Here is a 20107-nt window from a genome sequence, read left to right as displayed (position 1 = left end):
TTTTATTCATTTGTCTATGTGGCACATTTTATTTAATAATTTACCAGGGAAAACTCAAATGTTTCTGAACCTTCCCAACACACACACACAGAGGATTCTCTCAAAATTTCTATCTAAACTGGCCATCCAAGATTGGCTATTATCTTTGATGACTCTCTTATACACACATATATACACACGTACACACACACACATTTATTGGACACCTGCAATGGTTACTCCGGGCTTCCCAGGTGGCTCAATGAGAAGACTCCACCTGCCAAAGCAGGAGATGGAGCACACAGGGGTTCGATCCCTAGGTTAAGAAGATCCCCTGGAGAAGTATATGGCTACCCACCCCTATACTCTTGCCTGGAGAATCCCCTGGACAGAGCAGCTTGGTGGGCTACTGTCCCTGGGGTTGCAAAAGAGTTGGACACGACTCAGTGACTATACAACAGCACAACAATGGTTAATTTGGTGCTAAATCACTGCAGATGGTGATTGCAGCCATGAAATTAAAAGACGCGTACTCCTTGGAAGGAAAGTTATGACCAACCTAGACAGCATATTGAAAAGCAGAGACATTACTTTGCCAACAAAGGTCCGTCTAGTCAAGGCTATGGTTTTTCCAGTGGTCATGTGTGGATGTGAGAGTCGGACTGTGAAGAAAGCTGAGCACTGAAGAATTGATGCTTTTGAAGTGTGGTGTTGGAGAAGACTCTTGAGAGTCCCTTGGACTGCGAGGAGATCAAACCAGACCATTCTGAAGGAGATCAGCCCTGGGATTTCTTTGGAGGGAATGATGCTAAAGCTGAAACTCCAGTACTTTGGCCACCTCATGCGAAGAGTTGACTCACTGGAAAAGACTCTGATGCTGGGAGGCATTGGGGGCAGGAGGAGAAGGGGACAACAGAGGATGAGATGGCTGGATGGCATCACTGACTCGATGGACGTGAGTCTCAGTGAACTCCGGGAGTTGGTGATGGACAGGGAGGCCTGGCGTGCTGTGATTCATGGGGTCGCAAAGAGTCGGATACGACTGAGTGACTGAACTGAACTGAACTGAAGCCCCTTATAATGTGTTATGTAACTTATTCTTTTATCAGCACATCCATTTGTTCATCAAGTCTTGTGAAATCTACCCTATAAAAGTTTCAATCCCATCCTCATCTCTTCATCTTTACTGTTAGGATCTATTACAGGACCTTAGTCTCTCCCACCAAGACTACTGCAATGAATTTCCCTGCCCTCAGCTTTCTGCCTTCCAGTGCACCCCCTTTATTGCTGAGTGACAGCAAATCTAAGTCACTCTCCTGGATAAAACCTCTGGTGACTCCAAACCTGTTATCTTGATGAGACCCTTAACAACGCAACCCCCGTTTACCGCCACAGATTCATTATACTTTCCCCCTTGCTAGAAATACTCTTTGGTGTTTGCCTTATAAACACCTTTTTTCAAGACCCAGCCACCAGAGGTTTTCCCATCCAGAACTTTCCTTGACACTCCTGGCTGACTGAATCTCCATTTGTGTTTGCACGAAATTAATAGTCTTATTTTCTACCAATTACATTATAATGGTTATAAGGCCATTTCCACGCCTCCACCTCCCACCACTGAGTCTGTTCAGTACACAGCTCTGCATTCTGTATTCCCGCGGGCAAAACCAGGATACGGTGCAAACTACCCTGAACAAACACTGGTTGAAGACAATTACTAGAACTTTCAAAAAATTTTTCAGAGAGCCTAGACCATAGGTAGACCTATGTCCTATGTCAACTTTCAAGGAAGCCTATTTTTATAGGAGCCCGGAGCCTCCCTGGTGAGGCACTCACCAGAGCAGGCCTAATATCGGACTTGGGCAGCGGCAGAAAAGGCCTGACCACCACACTGACGAAGAGTTGAGTCTCACTGTCCAACTCCGGTCGCGGCTGAGGGAGCGGAGTGTGACTGACTGAGGAAAATACTGGGCCACCTGGCGGAGGGGTAGTTGCAATCAGACTGGCTAACAAAGTAGCAACAGGTCCCAGCCGACTGCCTGACGGGCTAGAGGCAGAAACAAATGAAAGCCTGCCTCGCCGCCTTCGAGAAAGAGGAGAGACAGCAAACGAAAAGTTGCTAACACGTCAAACACGAGCTTCTCGCCGCGCCTCAGGCGGAGCATGAGCGGAAAAGGCCAGGTAGAGGGCCAACCTCGCAGAGTGCGCGTGCGCAGCAGACTCTCCTTCGCCTCCTCCGCTTCCTCATCCCCTCCCCCAGCCTCCCCGGCACTGCCGTCCGTCCCCCACCCCCTACGCGGCCCCGCCTTCTCACCCTCGACCCGTGCGGGCTTCGCCGAGTGCGCACGCGCGGCAGCTTCATTTCCCCGCCCCTCACGTGGCTCCTCCCTCTCAGCCTAGGCCGGCGTGTGCTTGGTGGGCTGTACACGTGCGCGCACCCGAGCCTGGCCGCCTAAACTTCGTGGTCCCTGGCTCAGCGTTTCCTCCACTACAGCCTTCCCAGCACCTACTGCCAGAATCCGGCGTTATGGCTGCCGCCATTCCCCGCGCCGCTTCTCTCTCCCCATTATTTCCCCTTTTCCTGTTCCTCCTCTCCGCGCCGCAAGACAGCAGTGGCCTGCACACCAAGGGCGCCCTTCCCCTGGATACAATCACTTTCTACAAGGTAAAGGGGCCGGGGATCTAGCGCTCAGGTGCAGCCAGACCGCCCAGGGGAGCGCGCACCCTTGAGGGGACGCAGGGGACTGACAGCTGGCAGGAGGTGGTCTGTAGCGACGGTCCGGGGACTTCCCACCGTCCTGTAGGACTGATGGACTCTGGGCCCAGACCGTATCCTGACCATAGAGCATATGATCGAGGGTCCCCAAACACCTTTGCAGTATTTGCATTTGCTTCTTCTTTTGCTAAAGAATTGCGGAGATGCAGCCTTCCCGTCGCCTAAGGGAAGAGGGCGGTGCCGGGCGAGATCCAATCCTTGAGTCCCAAGTTGGAGTACCGGAGGGCGGTGCGAGGCGGATGCCCTCCAGCTCCAAGCAGAGCTGAGGCGAAGGTCGAAAGGCGGCTTGTTAGCCTGCGTTTCAGCGCCCCTCTCGCGTTGGCTTCGATTGCAACCACTATATTCTGCGTCTCCTTAAAAAGTGCAGGTTTTAAGAATAAGTTTCGGTTCTTCCACTCTAGTGAATGTCTTGGGCCTGGTGACAGATAAAATCGGGTCGAGACATGGAAGAATTCGCCTCTACCCCTGCCTCCATATTTACAGAATTAAGGTCTTGGCCTGGGTAAATGGACTTTGGGAATGTTGAAGGCTGAATGCAGTCCCAGTCCTCTAATTTTGCACCCACTGGCACCTTTTTAACCTCGCCCGTTGTGATGGGCAAGCTGAGTGTTGAGAGAGAGCCAGTCGTTTTATTTTCTTAATTTGTACCCATTGCTGGGAAGTGAAACCAAGAAGTGGAGCGCTAAATCTGTCTCATTTGGTTGAACTCAGTATTTTTGAAAGGGTTCCCCGTTGTGGAGTTGGCACCTGTGGCTCACTGAATGCAAAGTTTCAAGAATTCAAAAGTGTAGGTATGACCAGTTGGTTGTCAGGCACACCCCCACAGTACCCTTTGCTTTGGGGGCCTTTCTTGGCAAAGGGAACCCGCTACCACCCAAGCATGGATATGGTATAACATCACAGACCAAATGTGACTTAGAGGGAAACTTCGCACTGTTAACGGTAGCAGTATTTCCTCATCGACTGGTGTGTCTCCATCTTTATAGCTACCACCCTAGTCTAGGCTATATCTTAAGTAGTTTCCTCACTAGTCTCCAGATTTTCACTCTGGAGCCTCTCGGTCGGCTCACACGGTAGCTGACTTCCTGCATGATCTGATCCCTGCTTCCCTCTTCCTTTCATCGAACCTTAACGATTCACCTCTTTGTCCCCTCTGCTTCAACCACCCTTGCAGTGCTCTGTCCTCTGGCTATTCCTAGCTCCTTATTGCCTTAGGCCCTTGTACTTGCAGTTCTTTGTGAGTAGAACATTCTTATGCTCAATCTTTGAAAGGTTGGTTGCTCCTCTTCATTCAGGCTTGGGTTAAATGTTATCTTTTCAAATTTCCTCCACCCCCTCCACTCCAGGGGTTTTTCTGGTGGCTCACACAGGAAAAAATCTGCCCGTAGTGCAGGAAACCTGGGTTCCATCCTGGGTCAGGGAGATCCCCTGGAGAAGGGAATGGCTACCCACTCCAGTATTGCCTGGAGAATCCCCATGGACAGAGGATCCTGGCAGGCTACAGTCCACAGGGTTTCAGAGTTGCACACGATGGAGTGATAAACACTTTAGCTTTCTCAATTTCCCCCTCGTGCAATCTGAAGTGCCAGTCACATTGCTCTGTTTGATTTCTCTGAACTCTCATCACTGTTTTTTTTTTTTTCCTTGCCTAGTGTATTGTCACCCACTCCAGTGTTCTTGCCCAGAGAATCCCAGGGATGGGGGAGCCTGGTGGGCTGCCGTCTATGGGGCTGCACAGAGTTGGACACCACTGAAGCGACTTAGCAGCAGCAGTAGCAGCAGTGTATTGTCTCCCACACTAGAATATTATATACTTATGAAGGACTACCTTGTCTGTCTTGTTCACTGATCATCTGCACGACCTAGACCTGTTACCTAGAAGATGCTCAGTAATAATCTGTTGACTGAACAAATGTTTTCTCCAGTCTGTTTCTAAATCTCACTCTCTTCCATCACTGTAGAACAAAAGGGGAGCTTCCTAGGGTCACTGTATCCATGGGTCTTTCTGTGATCTCCAGTGTTGTTTTTTGTTTGTTTGTTTCTTGCCCTTTACGATCACTAAAAATAAGAGACCCTGTCTGTTTCCTTTAGTTCTGTGTTCACTTAGAACAGTGCCTGGCAATGATAGGCTGTCAGTACCTTTTAATTCAATGAATGAATGATGAACTCATCAATACATTGAAGAAACAAGGTGCCTAAATGTAGGTTAATGTGAAGCAGATTCCCCAAGGATGAGGAAAGGAGAGAGATTTCTAAAGCAGTTCAAAGGTACAGATTGAGTAAGACAACAAGAAAAATTTAATCATGCAAATGTTTGCCATTCAAACGAGGGCTTCACTTGTGGCTCAGCTGGTAAAGAATCCACCTGCAATGAGGGAGACCTGGGTTTGATCCCTGGGTTGGGAAGATCCCCTGGAGACGGGAAAGGCTACCCACTGCAGTATTCTGGCCTGGAGAATTCCATGGACCATATATAGTCCATGGGGTTGCAAAGAGTGGGACACGACTTAGCGACTTTCACTTTGCCATTCAAAACCATTCTGTGATGGCTAAAAATGGTGAAAATAAAAGATGAAGTCCTCTCTGTTCTATTTCAGTATTAAACCACTGTATGATTATTAATTCTGGAGAAGGGAATGGCAACCCACTCTAGTATTCTTGTCTGGAAAATGCCACAGACAGAGGAGCCTGATGAACTACAGTCCATGGGGTCATAGAGTCAGACACGACTGAGTGACCTAACACACACACATACACACAGAGACATGATTATTAATATTATTCTGTAATATAAATGGAGCTCCCTTTGAAGGTAGGTTATCATGTATTTTTGTAAAAAATTTTCTCCTTGGACATGTTGCATCTGCTACCAAAGCCTACCCTGGGTTTGTTCATTCATTAGATATTTTTGGAATATCTGTCACATGCTAGGTGATGTTGGGCACTAGGGATACAGCAGAAAACAGGTAAGAGAGGGTTCCTATTCTCATAAATGTATATTCTAGTGGAGAGGACTGACAACAAGCAAATAAGGATTTCAGAGAGTGATTAATGCAGTGAAGAAACTGGTGCAGGGTGGCATGATAGAGTTCCATGGAAAGGAAGCAGAATTAGATGGTATGAGCACAGGAGGCCTCTCTGTTAGAGAGGACATTTGTACTCAGCTTTGATAATCATGGAAAGGCCCAGGGAAAGGGCACTCCAGCCAGTAGAGACAGCAAATGAAAAGGACCTGAGTAGGAATATTTGTTGAAACTAAAATAAGGCCAAATGGGCCAGAGGGATGTGATCTGATTTATATTTTTAAGTCTTCCCTGCTTGTTAGGCTCCAGAGCTCAGACTTCTGGGGATCAGTGACCATTTAAAGATTACCTGTTCTGGACTCTACTCCCTGTTCCTTTGTGTCCCTGGGCACTGTTACATATTTTTTAAAACCAAATGGACAGCAAACAAAATAAGGAACACACACTAACAAAAAGTGGAATAGTGTCAGCTTGATTTAATTACAGCAGTGATTGCCTGTGTTGAAAAATTAACCAGCCATGATGACTTTGATTAGAAAAATAAAAGGTTGTAGGAGGGAAAGCAGTGCTACTGACCTGAGGGAGCTTATTAGATAAAAATCTGTGCATTGGGTAAAACCATCAAAGTGAAGTTTTGCATTTCCTCGTTAAGTTAAACATAGAATTGCTATATGACCCTGCAGTTCCACTCCTAGGTATGTTCCCAGAAGAGCTGAAAAGAGGTGTTCAGACAAAAGCCTATACACAAGTGTTTATAACAACACTATTCACAAATAACACTAAGGTGGAAACAACCCAAATATCCCTCAACTGATGAATGGATAAACAAAATATGATATATCCATACAATGGAATATTTATTTGGCCATAAAAAGGAATGAAATGCTGATGCATGCTACAGCATGAATGAATCTTGAAAACATTATGCTAAGTGAAAGAAGCCAGACACAAAAAGTCACTTAGGAGGAGGACTGAGGAATGACGGCTTAATGGATATGTGGCTTCTTTTCAATGATGAAAATGGAAAATATTCTGGAAGTAGGTATTAGTGATGGTTGTGCAGCATAGTTAATGCGATAAATTCCACTGAATTGTACACTTTAAAATGGCAAATTTTATGTGATGTAAATTTTACAATTAAAATAAAAATCTTGATCCTGACAGTTTAGAACCTAGAAATCTAATGTAACTGCTTACGTTAACCAGTCTAAACTGATCTAACTGGTTTAGAGAGGGGACACTGTCCCAAGCCTAGCCTCTCAGCAACTTCCTGTGAACCCTGAAATTGCAGAGTTCAAACTCTGGACCTCCGCACCAGAGTGTCTTTCATGGTGCCAGCTCCTTTATAGATGGTTGGTTGGCTCCAGAAAGGCCCCCTGGGATGATGGGCGTGACAGGGGCTAACCTAGTGTGTGCCAAGGGTAGGCTTCCTTAGTCTTAACTTACCAAAAGGGCCACTGGAAGAGAAGGCCTTAGAACGTCTACAGCATTGCTTATTGCAGACAGTTTGATTTGTGTGAGCAACTACTTAATGGGGTCCCCGGGACACAGCAAACATCATCAAATTGTTAAATGAATCGAGGGATGAAGAACGAATGAATGAATGTTTGTGAAAGCTTGTCTCCCTTGTGGGCTTGGTTTCCACGCTGAAAGAGGTCCCTTGGGAAAGGGAATTAGCCCCAAAGGTCCTTGGGAACCCTTACTTGCTCAGCTCTATGTGCCCTCAGGTCATTCCCAAAAGCAAGTTCGTCCTGGTGAAGTTTGACACCCAGTACCCCTATGGTGAGAAGCAGGATGAGTTCAAGCGTCTGGCTGAAAACTCAGCTTCCAGTGATGATCTCCTGGTGGCAGAGGTGGGGATCTCAGGTATGGATAAGTCTGGAATGACTGAGGAGGGCAGAGGGAGAAGAAACTAGGGGTTACTTCCCTGTTTGTCAGAACACCCCAGCATCTTTCTGTCTGAGCCACACACATCTAGTGTAAATGGGGTCATTGCCTTTCAAGGAGTCTGGTACCCACGGCAGGCTTAGCTTGAGCAGATTCTATGACCACAGAAACTCAGCTCAAATGTTTACTGTGTGCCAGGCCACTGTGCCGAGTATTTTACATGTACGTCATCCTTGTGGCAGCTCTGTGAAAAGTTTTATGATCCCCAAATGAAGAAACAGATGCTTAGAGAAACTTGCTCAAGATTATAAAGTGACAGGCCTAGGACTGGAAGCCCACACCTCCTATACCACTACCCAGTAATAGGTGGTCTTGGTGAGGTATAAGCAACGAGTTGTCGTCGTGTCAGCCCTTGGGGCTGCTACTGCCTGCTGGGAAAGACAGCAAATAGTAACAGCTACCACATGGTGGACTTCCCTGGTGGCTCAGTGGTAAAGAATCACCTGCCAATGGAGGAGACGCAGGTTCGATCCCTGGGTCGGAAAGACGCCCTGGAGGAGGGAACGGCAACCCACTCCAGTATTCTTGCCTGGGCAATCCCTGGACAGAGGAGCCTAATGGGCTACAGTCCATGGGGTTGCAAAGGAGTCAGACACATCTGAGCAACCAAAACCACCACCCCCACATATTAAACGCTTAACTCTGCCAGGTTAAGTGGCACATATCACCTTATTGGGTCCTCCCAAGAGCCCTCAAGTGTTAGGGTCTGTGTTCATTACCTACCACACATTCCCTTAGCTCTGGCCAGACTATACTTTGTAACCCTTAAACACACACAGGTCATTCCTGCCTCAGAGCTTTTGCACTTGCAGTCCTTTCTGCCCAAAACACTTCCCACATCTTGATATGTCTGGCTGCTTCGTTTTCAGGTCCATGAGTTCATGTCATCTTCACAGGGAGGCCTTCTCACCCAGTCACTGTGTCACCGTTTCATTTTTGTCATGGCACTAATCACTTCACGTTCTTTTGTTTATTATCTCTTCTCACCCTTTGAAGAGTGTAAGCTCTGCGGTCAGGGAGTGTGGTACTCTTAATCACAACTAAATCCCGAGCACTTAAGAGGACAGTCCCTGGCACGTAGTGGCACGTATAATAAATATGCAGAATTCCCCCTTTTCAAATGAGGAAAGTGAAGGTCACAGAGGTTAAAGGACTTGACTAATGCCACACGGTTAGGGAGTAGCAGAGGAGGAGTTCTGACAGCTGGAATTCTCCTGAGCTCAGATAGGCCTCACAGCAACCTCCCGCCATGCCTTCCTCAGGGTCTTGTTCCTCATTTCTGGTTTCCATTCACAGATTATGGCGACAAGCTGAATATGGAGCTGAGTGAGAAATACAAGCTGGACAAAGAGAACTACCCAATCTTCTATCTCTTCCAGGATGGGGACTTTGAGAACCCAGTCCTGTATAGTGGGGCAGTTAAGGTTGGAGCCATCCAGCGCTGGCTAAAGGGACATGGGATCTACCTAGGTATGCCTGGTTGCCTGCCTGCATATGACATCCTTGCTGGGGAGTTCATCAGGGCCTCTGGTGTGGAGGCCCGCCAGTCCCTCTTGAAGCAGGGGCAGGACAACCTTGCGAGTGTGAAGGAGACTGACAAGAAGTGGGCCGAGCAATACCTTAAGATCATGGGAAAGATCTTGGACCAAGGTGAGGATTTCCCAGCATCGGAGATGACCAGGATCACCAAGCTGATTGAGAAGAACAAGATGAGTGATGGGAAGAAGGAAGAACTCCAGAAGAGCTTAAACATTTTGACTGCCTTCCAGAAGAAGGGGGGTGAGAAGGAGGAGCTGTGAGAAGGCACTCCAGGGTTTGGTGGGGTGGGGAGGGGTAAGTTACCTTCTGGCTGTGAAACTCTCCTGGGATATAACGGAATTTTAGGAAAAGTGGCATGAAACCAGAAATCTGAGCATGCGTGGATACTGACGCTGACGTGACTATGCTTGGAACATCTCTGTAGCCGGTCGCGGACAGCTGGTGAACACTTGGATGGCTTTTGAAATTCCCCCTCAGAAGGAATTGGTGCTATAAAGAGGAGTATACTGCCCAGGTTCTTGAAAGGTATGATTCTGATCCCAATTAAAGTTTCTGTGTTTTCGTTAAGTAGACCTGTAGCCATTCAGTTTTCTTTTACAAATTGTACTTTGGCCTGTGGCCTATTTTTTCCTTGAAACTTATTTTTTTTAAAGCTAAGGTGGTGTGGAATCTGCTCTACCAGGGTAACAGACTATCCTGGTAACTCTGTGGAAACTAGGCTGAGCTCAAGACCTACCTTTAATTTCCTTTCCACAGGTGTTCAGATTCAGGTGGACTGATTGCAGCTGATTGAATGCACTGTCCGTTTTCTGGTCCTTGAAGTTGAATAGCAGTAAATTCTTTCCCATGCTCCATGAGATACATATAACAGATTCTTAGTTTTACCAATATAACCTGGTAGGTTTCTTTAAGAGTTGCATTTAGACAGCTAAATGATATAACTCAGTTCAATTTGAAAGTTTCTTTAGAAAGGGATTGTTTTCCATCTAAGTCACCTTGTCGCTGTTGATTACTCAGTAACCACCAGCTTTTTAATAAGCAGAGTGGGAGAGCACTGTACTGACTTTCAAATCTCTTCTCACACTTCCATACTTAACTATTTGAAAATATCAAATGGCAGCTTATAAAATGTCTAACTGTACCCACACAAAGAAATTTAAGTTGAGCAGTGTTGGCAAGTAAAACTTTCAATTCTTTGTTCCTCCATTTCAGCCAGATTGGGTATTTAAAGTCACTGGAAACAAAAAATACAGCAAAACTCATGTGTATAATTGGATGGAACAACAACAACAACAAAAATCCCACAGCTTAGGCTAACAATTCAAACCAACTAGATAAAAAATGTTTAAGCCTAAACACCTGCCCATAGCCAGCATGGATACTCTCAATATTTGACAAAAGAATAACTATTTAGATATTAGGCCCAATAATTTCAATATATCCCCTACTCATCATTTCAGTTCTAACTGAAAAATCTGGAAGATCTTTTTCCATGCTTCTCACTGGTAAACTTGTTGAGCTGTTCTAGTTTTTTCTCATCTACCTTAAAACAGTCATTTCCAAAGAATGAAGTATTCGTTGTCTTATAGAAATTAGAGTAAGACAAATGACAGGTAGAGAAAGGACTCTAAAACTAAATTCAGTCCTTGAACGTGGTCCCATTTCTCAACTGTAAGGGGAAAGATAGAAAAGTGGCAACCCACCCAAGGGCATTTCATTGGATGGGTCCATGCCCTCTATCATTATAAGCCTAGGGTCTTGAGTTGAAGAAATGCGGGCTGTTGGATAGGACTGGATTGTCATACATCAAAGACTCTTTGCATAAATATTTTTCATTAAAGGTAGGCTGTGTTTCTCATTTAGAATCTGCAGTGATTTGTATATGCCACACAAAAATCTTCCCTAACATGTCCAATGGATTCCTTCCCTCTACTTCTTAGCATATAATTACTAATATTCTGTGGCTCAGATGCTACTAACTAGACTGTAATAAAGGCTATGGCTTCCTACAATCAAATGCTACACAATTTTTAAGGGAATTTCCAGATAAACTGAAGCACAATGAGCCCCTGGAGCCAACATGAGTCCTGTTCTAAAGAACCTGCAAGTTATCTCAAATAGTGCCAAGGGTAATTTTACTAATAGTCCTTGGTAATTGGTGGTATACACACACACACGAGGCATTAGAATTGCTTTAAGAAAGAATGGTTCTTCAATAGAGAACTTCTAAGATAGAATCAAGATGAAGAATGTGAGGTGGGGTGGACACTCTGATTTTTAGCTCATTTCATCAATGCTTAAGAGTTTGAATCTTACCCATCCCTTACCTTACTGCCTGGCCTTAGTAGCCTTATCTGCAATAACTGCTTTTCTCACCCGTAAACAGTACATTATCTGGGACCCACTTTTACTAGGTATGTGGAAGCTGAGGTTGCAAAAAACCTGTACACTCAAGCATAAACACGGGTACTCCACAAATAATTTTTATAAGCATTTGGCTCATGGTTGCTTACCCTCCGCTTGTTACTATGGAATAACATGCCTGCATCGAGGCAGTGACAGCATCTCAAAAACAGGGAATGTGAAAAAAATATAAACCTGAGTCCACCTTTTGAGGAACTCAAAAATGGCAGTGAGAAACAGCCAAGTGCCCATTTTTTTGTTAAAGGGGAAAAAAAGAAATGTTGAGGTGGCATTAATTCATACCTGAAGAAGCAAAAACTGACTTTTCCAGGGCTCAGTTAAGGGCATTTAATATCACAGGACAGAAAGGAAACTAGGAAGAAAAACAGCTCTTCCCACTGTGTTGCATGTATGAATAAACGTTTGATCTCAGCCTGTATGTTCATACACTCTTGGATAAAAAAACCATGTCATCAGCCTGCCTGAAATCCTCCAGTAACTTCCCACTAAATTTAGAAATCTCATTCCTTCCCCAGGCTACAGTTTCCTGATTGCTCTAATCCCCACTCCACCTTCTATCTCAATCTGTACCCCTCTTCCACTCCGGTAAGTCCCAGGCACTTGAACCATTTTTCCCAGTCACTGGAACATGCCTTTCCCAAGGCTGATGCTTCATCATTCAGGTCAGATGGCGCCACCTGAGAGGTCCTCTGGTGACCCGCCTGTCATATACCCTGACTTATATTTATCAGTCAGGAATTAATTACAAACTAATATTTACCTTTATTGTCTCTCCCCCCACTTCAGCCACTAACTAGGATACAGTCTCATTTACCATTATATCAGCACAGCCTAACATGGAATCTGGCACACAGTAAATAAATGCCCAATACATGTATAAATCTAATTAATGAATACTAAAGCGCAAGGTGCTATTAAAAGGACTAGTGTGGCCTTGGAGTAATTTTAAATTCACAAGTATTATCATTTTTTCTGAGGAATATAACAATACAAAATGAATTACACCATTTAAAAGGTTGTGGCTTCTAAGAACACAAACAAAAATGAACCAGGCAAAAGTGCCAAATTGAAAGTGTTTTATATAAATTAACCCATCCAGTTTAAAGTAGGTCTGCTATGCTTCACTTAATTCTGAAGAAGGAAGAATATATGCTTCCCATGTTAATAAATCAGAGCAACAAAGTAGAGTTTCAATAACAAGGCTGTAGATACACTGAAACCCCTTTTTATATTAAAAGTTAAAATGAAAGACAAATCCAGATTGAACATAGTGACTGCAAAATATAATGCAATTTTGAACAATTAAAATTATGAAAATATACAAAATTGATGGGCAACACAACTAGGCATTTGTACATTTTCCATTATGTGGAGAACACTAAAAATTTCTCTACCTTTTATCCACATCAGATATATGATTTAAACCAAATGTTTGCTTTGGAGAGTCTTAACTTAGGATCTCAGTAGTATAAAAAGCAGTAATTTTTCAGTCTGTAAACAGTAGTCTTTTTTTTTCTGCTTTCCTTTTTTTTTTTTTTAAATATCAATTTTCCACACAAAATAAAAACAAAAAACCCAAACAAAGTAAAAACAGCAGCAGCAGCAATGAGTTATTTGGGAATTCTCTTCAAATACCAATGACATACAATTGCTGGAGAGGGTGCTTTTTACTCATGTAAGAATATATATATATATATATTTTTTTTTTTTTTAACTGTACACAATTTATAGTGCATGACAGTTTCCAAAAGAACAGATCAATAAAAGATATTGGCCATTTCTGCATAATTTCATTCTTTTTACAATTCTCTCAAAATGTAAGAGGTTGGATCTAATTGAAATGCTACATTTAGTGGGGAAATAAGTAACAAGCATAACCCCAACGTAACATTATTTGTCACTGAAACCAGTAGAGGACCCAGATGCCCCTAGGAAAGAAAACAGGTAGGCAGACCACTGAGTCACACACTGTCCCTGAGGACCAAGGCCAGCTCACTGAGCACACACATTCTAGAATGATCATGGTCAGCTGATAGACTTGTTTCAAAGAGCATTTCTACTTCTATGTACAGTATTTTTGGATATTCAGAGAAACATCATTTCAAGAACACATGCCATACACACACCTACCCCCCATCCACAAAGTTCCATCTAAATAGGCCACAGTTTCATGAAATGTTATGTTATTAAATTAGATTTGGAATCAATCAATTTTTAATTCATCTTGTTCAAAGCAGTTCTTTCCTTTTGGGATGGGGTATGACAGTTGTGGCTACCAATTAACAACAAAACTAGTTTTTTGAAATTACTGGATGGACTAAGATTTCCAACAAGTCTTATTTTGAAAAGGTAATTCGGTAATTTTCAAAACAGTTTCCTTGCAAGTTGAGACACTTATCACCCTATCAAATTGTGAATCTAAAGTCGAAATGATGGAAACAAAATGCAATTGCTTTACATAAATAGATTTTCCAAGCTCTTTTTCTGGTTGCTTTTAAAAGAAAAAAGTACCACATTTCACTGGAGAAGTGAGTTGGAGAGAACTTGGAAGGCCTTCAAGACCAATCCTCCATTAGATACTTGAATTTCCTCATCAAATTCATTTCTTTGCTTTTTCAGAATTACTAACTTTAATGGTATTTGGATAACAAAGACCAAAGACTAAAGCACAGATTCCAACACAAATAAATTACCAAAGCAATTGTATAAAATGTGTAACATTTTCAAGAGCAGTGTTTACCTTTTCTGTCAGACCCACCACTGAAGCTAGTCTTGGGGGCTCCAGGTGAACAAGGTTAAACACCATCCTGGTCTAGCTCTCAAGTTTGAAAAAAGTCAATGCAACCTCAAACCCAACTGGTAATGTTTCTTTTGCCAGCCTAAAACTTAAAACCTAGATTAAATCCATATTAATATACATTCTTTCCTTTCTTCCTTCCCAAAGCCCCCACTTAAAAAACACTAAGTATTAAATCTTTATTTTCAAGCATATATACACATGTATATATGCTTGAAAATATACGTATATATGTAAAAGCATATACATATATATATATCTCACAAAACCAATGACACTGGTATTAGACTTGCCTGCATAAATTATGTACACCTCTCTTCTTTAAAACAGTGATTCCTGTCTTTCCCAAACAGACAAAAGATAGCAAGCTAGTCCTCAGCAGGCTTTTAAGTGGTCTGTACTACTTTCCCCTCCAAACAGCTGTAAGTTAACAGAAGCCTGTCTCTGATTTAACTCACAGGAGCCAGGATGCGGATGTCTTGGCCACTGGCGTTATTAAGCCAAAAAACGAGGGCCTGTCATCATCTGAGTGATGCCCTTCAGTGGCAGGTGCTTAGACCAAATTTAATTGGAAGCCCTTTGAGTACCTACCTTGGGTTTTGCGGGAGCCAAGCAGCTGGAAAGAGGGCCTGCTCCCAATCATGGTCCCCCTCTACTGGCTTCCTGCTTCCTAAGGCTCAAGGACCAGACCAAAAAACCACTGCTATAATGGTAGGGCCACTCAGCTGCTCTGAGTTCAATGCTTTATGCTTAATTTCTATTGCTGCTTTTATAGGACACCCCCAACCACCACCACCAACCACCAGATGTTTCTGGTGATAGAAGGGAAGAAGAAAAGTAGGGTTCTCTTGTGGCTGCCATATGCATATGAACATGTATAAAAAGTGGTCAAACCCAGACAAGGGTCCTGCTTCTGGTTTATATACAATAATTTAATCAGTTGTATACATTTAATACCTAAAAAATTAATTCACAATCAAAGTCCTTCATGCATTTTATGAGGAAGTTCTGGATTTAAAATGATGGTCAACCAGATGTAGTTTTTGCCTGGAAAGATGATGTCGTTTTCTCTTGTAGAATCATCAGTGCCCGTGGTTCACACTAACTTTTAAATTTTTAGTTTCTTTGTGGTCTCAAGTCTTTTTTTCAGCAGCTCCCCAATTTCCAGAAGTGAGTGCAGATAACTGCTCTGAACTTTCCCTTGTACAGTCTTTGAAAATTTTCTCTCTTCCTACAAAGGAAATAAGAATGAGTGGACTTGCTCAGAAAGCATTCCCCCAGATTATAGTTTTTCACATGTAAGTTAAAATTACCACTTAACTCCATGAGAAGCTCCATCACAATGGAGTGGGTCATTTTCAATTTCATTAAATGCAAAGATGGCTAAACTCATCACAGATGTCTATTTCTCCATGTGACTTTTTACTAAGACCCTGTTGCTTTAGCATTACTATTCTTTTAAGTAATCTTAGTTATAAATTATATCAAGTCAGAAAATTGAGATTTCTGAACAAGGAAAAAAGTTAGAAAGATTATTACTAAGTACTTGGGCCATAAAGTCACTACTATTTTCTGATGAGCTATACAAAGTAGAAAAACTGAGATTTCTTACTATTAGAGTCATCAGGAAACAGGAAAAAAGCAGAAATTTATTATTAATTTAGACATTATCACAGCCACTTTTTAAAGGCATCAAATTTACCAGTATCATCTTTTCTAGTTATAATACTGACACACCTCCCTCCATTTTAATAAAGTCCACCGATTCCAGAGGCCGAACAACTAAAAAAGACCAAAGTTTTCCTAAGGCTGCTCAAATATGTGAGTTAAATATTTGCTGCTCATTTGACCTGTGGTAGCGAGCACAAAAAATAAAGGGGATGGGTGGAGTGTTTAAATACGGGAAAAAGGTTGGCTGAAAACTGTTTAGCTTTATGTGAATTTGGCAGTATTTTAAAGCCCCAAAGAAACCAGATAAGCACACTTTATTACCCAAACGTGCATTAAAAGGTATGTACACAAATCTATTTTATTCAGTACTACATATTCTTTCTTTCCTCTTCGAATTTTTTTTTTCACCATGTACAGATTTTACTTTTTGAAATAATGTAAGGCTTAAGAGGAAAACAAAAATACTAAAAATTAATAATACATCAATTAGTACCTCTAATGACCTATATTCATTCTATATAGTCTATATTCATTCTCAAGTATATAGGAAAACAGTTGAATATACAGCTTAACTGGCTAAAACCAAACGCATCACTTGTTTGATTCCTTTAATCAATCTTTGGAAATGTTAAATGCTCTGAGCCCTTTCCCACAGTAAGCAGTTTGTTCAAAGCTCTAATACGTTGACGTTTTTACAAAAGAGGGGCTTACAATCTTTTAAAGCTGGTGTTCCAAGCAAGATTCCATTCATTCCCTTCCCTCCAAGGGTCTAGGTGGAAGTCTTGGGCTGGGATGGTGGCTGCCTCATATTACTGGGGGAGCTCAGTCATCAGCAGAGGCTCATGTTAGACAAACTACTGAAGAAAATCATTTCCTTAAGATCAGAGTTCCATCACTGGAACAATAAGCTAGAAACAGGTGGCTCCACAACTGCCCTTCTGGCACCTTCCAAAATCCTAAACCTACTCCAGGGTGGTGCATGTTAACTTACCTGACACCATTTGTTCTATTAAATTTGTTTTTTAAAAAGAACCTACATTTTAAAAAGTGACTTTACTGGGATTTTCCTTGCAGAATTTTAAGAAACCAGCCTAAAAACAATGATCAGGAGAAAACTAATGACTGGTACCTTTGATTCTGTACTTCCTTATTGGCTGACTTGCTCTGGCCTAACTAATACTGACATGATTATTTCTGATGTTCAGCATCTTTCCTTTTTTATGTGATGACTGCTGGGCTGGTAAAGAAACCAACCAATCCAGCAGCAGGGAAGTTCTCAGTCAAGGAGATTGTCCCTGGATTTCTCAAAAGTATGTTTGGTTTCCTCTGGTGCTCAAAATAGGGACAAAATAATAATTCCACTCCTCAACAATCCATCAGTAGTTTTCACAGTAAAACAGCACCCCCAAAAATGTATAAAAGGGAGGAGTGGGGGATGAGTGGGGGAGAAGACCCCACCACCACCACAATAAAAACTAGTGCCAGGGACCTTCTCATCTCAAGTCCTACAAGGAGAGAACGGGGAACTGAAAACTAACTCGTCCCTGTGATACAAGTGACAACACTCGACTGTCTCTATTTAACTTACTGCTGATCAACTACAGTCTCTTACCAGCGAGAGAGAAGTGTCTTCTAAAATAAGTTCTTCAAGTTTAAGTGCAATTAGATGTGTTTCAAGTCCTTTAATATGATCCACAACATTGGAAATTAAAGTCTGAAGCCCAGTAACATAGTCTTGAAAACTGGTAAAAACAGGTGGCTGAAAAAAAAAAAGATTTTTAAGAAGTTGAAAGATTATCAAACATATTTCTTCAGTGCTTATATCACATAATTATGTTAAGAGTCAATAGCTCAAAACGTATCAATGGAAAAAATAGTACCATCACAATAGGAAAAACTTGGCCAAAGACAGAAACAGAAGATATCAAAGATATCCCAGCAGGGCTTCCCTGGTGGTACAGTGGATAAGAATCCACATGCCAATGCAGGGGACATGGGTTCAATCTCTGGTCCAGGAAGACTCCACATGCCAAAGAGCAACTGGGCCCATGGACCACAGCCACTGAACCTGTGCTCTAGGACCCGCGGGGCACAACTGCCAGTCCACACGCCCTAGGGCTCACGCTCTGCAACGAGAGAAGCTGCTGGCAGTGAGAAGCCTGGGTACTGCCGCTAGAGTGGTCCCTGCTCACTGCTGCTGGAGAAAGCCCAGGCATAGCAGTGAAGACTCAGTGCGGCCGTAAATAAATAAATCTTTAAAAAAGGAAAAAAGAAAACAAAAAGTCCAAGCAATGGTACAATTAAAAAAAACAGATAAACACAAGAAACCCAGCCAATCAACTAGTAAAGCTAGCTTTTCACTCAAGAAGTTTTCTTTGAAGGTGCAACATCAACAGAATTCTTTCAACACCAATTGGCGGGGGGCAGGAGTACCAATGTTTGCCTATCAAATGGGTAAAGATACACCACACCATTGGAGAATGTAAAAACAGAAGAACAGGTATCTCTGGCTTGTTGAAAGTTCACTTCATGCCACTTAGCTTTTATGAAAGACCTACATTAGTACCTGTTTTTGCTAACCAAAAGAAATCCAAAGAGGATTTTCATTTTTATAGGAAAAAGGTGAAAAGCACTTGCAGCAAGCTGTTATAGAAGCAGCGCACACCCTGAGCAACAAGAGTGGCACTGGAACCATACTCAACATCAAGCCACCACAGCTCTGAACTATGTCTGTAAGCATCTGTGCTTTATCTCAATTTATTCTGTGTATCCCATTAGCAAGACGTGTCTTAAGGTAATTGCTTCTTCCCTTTATGCCACTTGGACTTATGAAAGGTTTCAAAGGAATGCTAAACTTCTTGTAGCAGGGGAAACCTGTATACATAGTAATTTCAGATCTAAGAGATAGCCTAAGGAAATCATATTATAAATTCATCTTGTGTATTTGTCCATATTTTAATAGCAGTACTATTTGTAATATTAAGAGAAAATTAGGACTTCCCTGGTGGTACAGTGGATAGGAAGCCACCTACCAATGCAGGGGACAAGGGTTCGATCCCTGATCCAGGAAGATTCCACATGCCACGGAGCAACTAAGCCGGCAAGCCCCAATGACTGAAGTCCTTATGCCTAGAGCCTGTGCTCCACAACAAGAGAAGCTATTGCAATGAGAAGGCTGTGCACCGCAATGAAGAGCAGCCCCTGCTTGCTGCAACTAAAAGCTGGAGCACAGCAAGGAAGAGCCAGTGCAACCAAAAATAATTAAAAATAAATAAATAAAACAATAGAAGAAAATTAGAGCCAGCTAAACAGCCAACATTGGGAATAAGTTATGGTATATGACTAAAACAGGATGGCACATAATCATTTAAAGTAATGAGATACATCTATATTTGCTGAAATGAAAAGATATCCAAGATACCTTAGTAAGTGAAAACAAAACAAACAGCCAAGTTCAGGGCTTTTGATAGAAAGTTCTATAGAGAGTTTCTATATTTCTGGCTTGTATGTAGTGGCTATCACTGTTTAGTGGGAAAATGGGTGATTTTCTCTTTATTCATCTTTAGGTTACTTTGACAATCAGAAAAAAGAAGGCTATTCTCATTTTTGGAAATTAGAAAAGCAGTATCTACAAAAACTCACACCAAATCCAAATACCAAAAGCTATTTTGACAAGTACTAGGAGTGTAGGGGTTTTCTGCAGAAAAGAAAGTAACAGAGCAACTCTGGTCTATACTTTCAAACACTGCACTCATGATCTGTTAAAATTATCTTGAACAATGAAGAAGAGAAGTGAATAAATGGTAATACCCAGGACAAGTGTCAAATCTAAAGAATTCCTGAATTGTTACTGAATTGTGCAGGAAATTAATATTACTAATAAAACCATCAAAATTTTCAAATGACAATGGTTACTATATTGCTACAATGAACAAAAATCTCCCATTAATG

The 20107-nt window shown here is 42.3% G+C and overlaps 3 protein-coding genes across 23 annotated transcripts in view; 1 reads left to right on the top strand and 2 right to left on the bottom strand.

Moving 5' to 3' along the window:
- The window catches only part of TMEM116 (transmembrane protein 116), a 120058-nt gene extending 117763 nt beyond the window's left edge, over positions 1 to 2295 (bottom strand). For 9 of the 16 annotated variants that reach the window (XR_015144620.1, XM_086348217.1, XM_086348220.1 and 6 more), the window contains exon 1: positions 1816 to 2225. The gene's annotated coding sequence lies outside the window, so the exon portion shown is untranslated. Of the gene's footprint in view, positions 1 to 1815 lie in introns of all 16 variants that reach the window. The other 7 variants (XR_015144618.1, XR_015144619.1, XM_086348211.1 and 4 more) reach the window with 5 other exon arrangements.
- A 72-nt stretch (positions 2296 to 2367) lies between these two features.
- Positions 2368 to 9834, top strand: ERP29 (endoplasmic reticulum protein 29). Its single transcript, XM_086348224.1, has 3 exons — positions 2368 to 2644; positions 7506 to 7644; positions 9022 to 9834. The coding sequence occupies exons 1-3, from the start codon at positions 2507 to 2509 to the stop codon at positions 9522 to 9524; spliced, it is 780 nt and encodes a 259-aa protein (XP_086204350.1). The 5' UTR covers positions 2368 to 2506; the 3' UTR covers positions 9525 to 9834.
- A 2913-nt stretch (positions 9835 to 12747) lies between these two features.
- Positions 12748 to 20107, bottom strand: part of NAA25 (N-alpha-acetyltransferase 25, NatB auxiliary subunit) — a 63822-nt gene continuing 56462 nt past the window's right edge. For 4 of the 6 annotated variants that reach the window (XR_015144614.1, XM_086348175.1, XM_086348174.1 and 1 more), the window contains 2 exons: positions 17769 to 17915; positions 12748 to 15716 (listed from right to left, as the gene is read on the bottom strand). Coding sequence is in view for 3 of the 6 variants with exons in the window: in XM_086348175.1 (XP_086204301.1) it covers positions 15594 to 15716; positions 17769 to 17915 (270 nt within the window). In the remaining 3 variants the exon portion in view is untranslated. The remainder of the gene's footprint in view (positions 15717 to 17768; positions 17916 to 20107) is intronic. The other 2 variants (XR_015144615.1, XR_015144613.1) reach the window with 1 other exon arrangement.

Source organism: Bos grunniens, chromosome 17, assembly GCF_055505025.1.
Source record: "Bos grunniens cultivar Pamir isolate PY7600 chromosome 17, Bosgru_T2T1.0, whole genome shotgun sequence".
Taxonomy (NCBI): Eukaryota; Metazoa; Chordata; class Mammalia; order Artiodactyla; family Bovidae; genus Bos; species Bos grunniens.
The sequence above is the reverse complement of the archived record's forward strand: the minus strand, read 5'-3'. Positions and strand labels throughout refer to the sequence as shown.

Excerpts from the sequence above, each read along its gene's own strand:
- ERP29 (XM_086348224.1), top strand. The coding sequence starts at position 2,507 with ATGGCTGCCGCCATTCCCCGCGCCGCTTCTCTCTCCCCATTATTTCCC. Across the intron at positions 2,645-7,505 it reads ATACAATCACTTTCTACAAG|GTCATTCCCAAAAGCAAGTT; the intron begins GTAAAGGGGCCG and ends ATGTGCCCTCAG. Across the intron at positions 7,645-9,021 it reads GGCAGAGGTGGGGATCTCAG|ATTATGGCGACAAGCTGAAT; the intron begins GTATGGATAAGT and ends TTCCATTCACAG.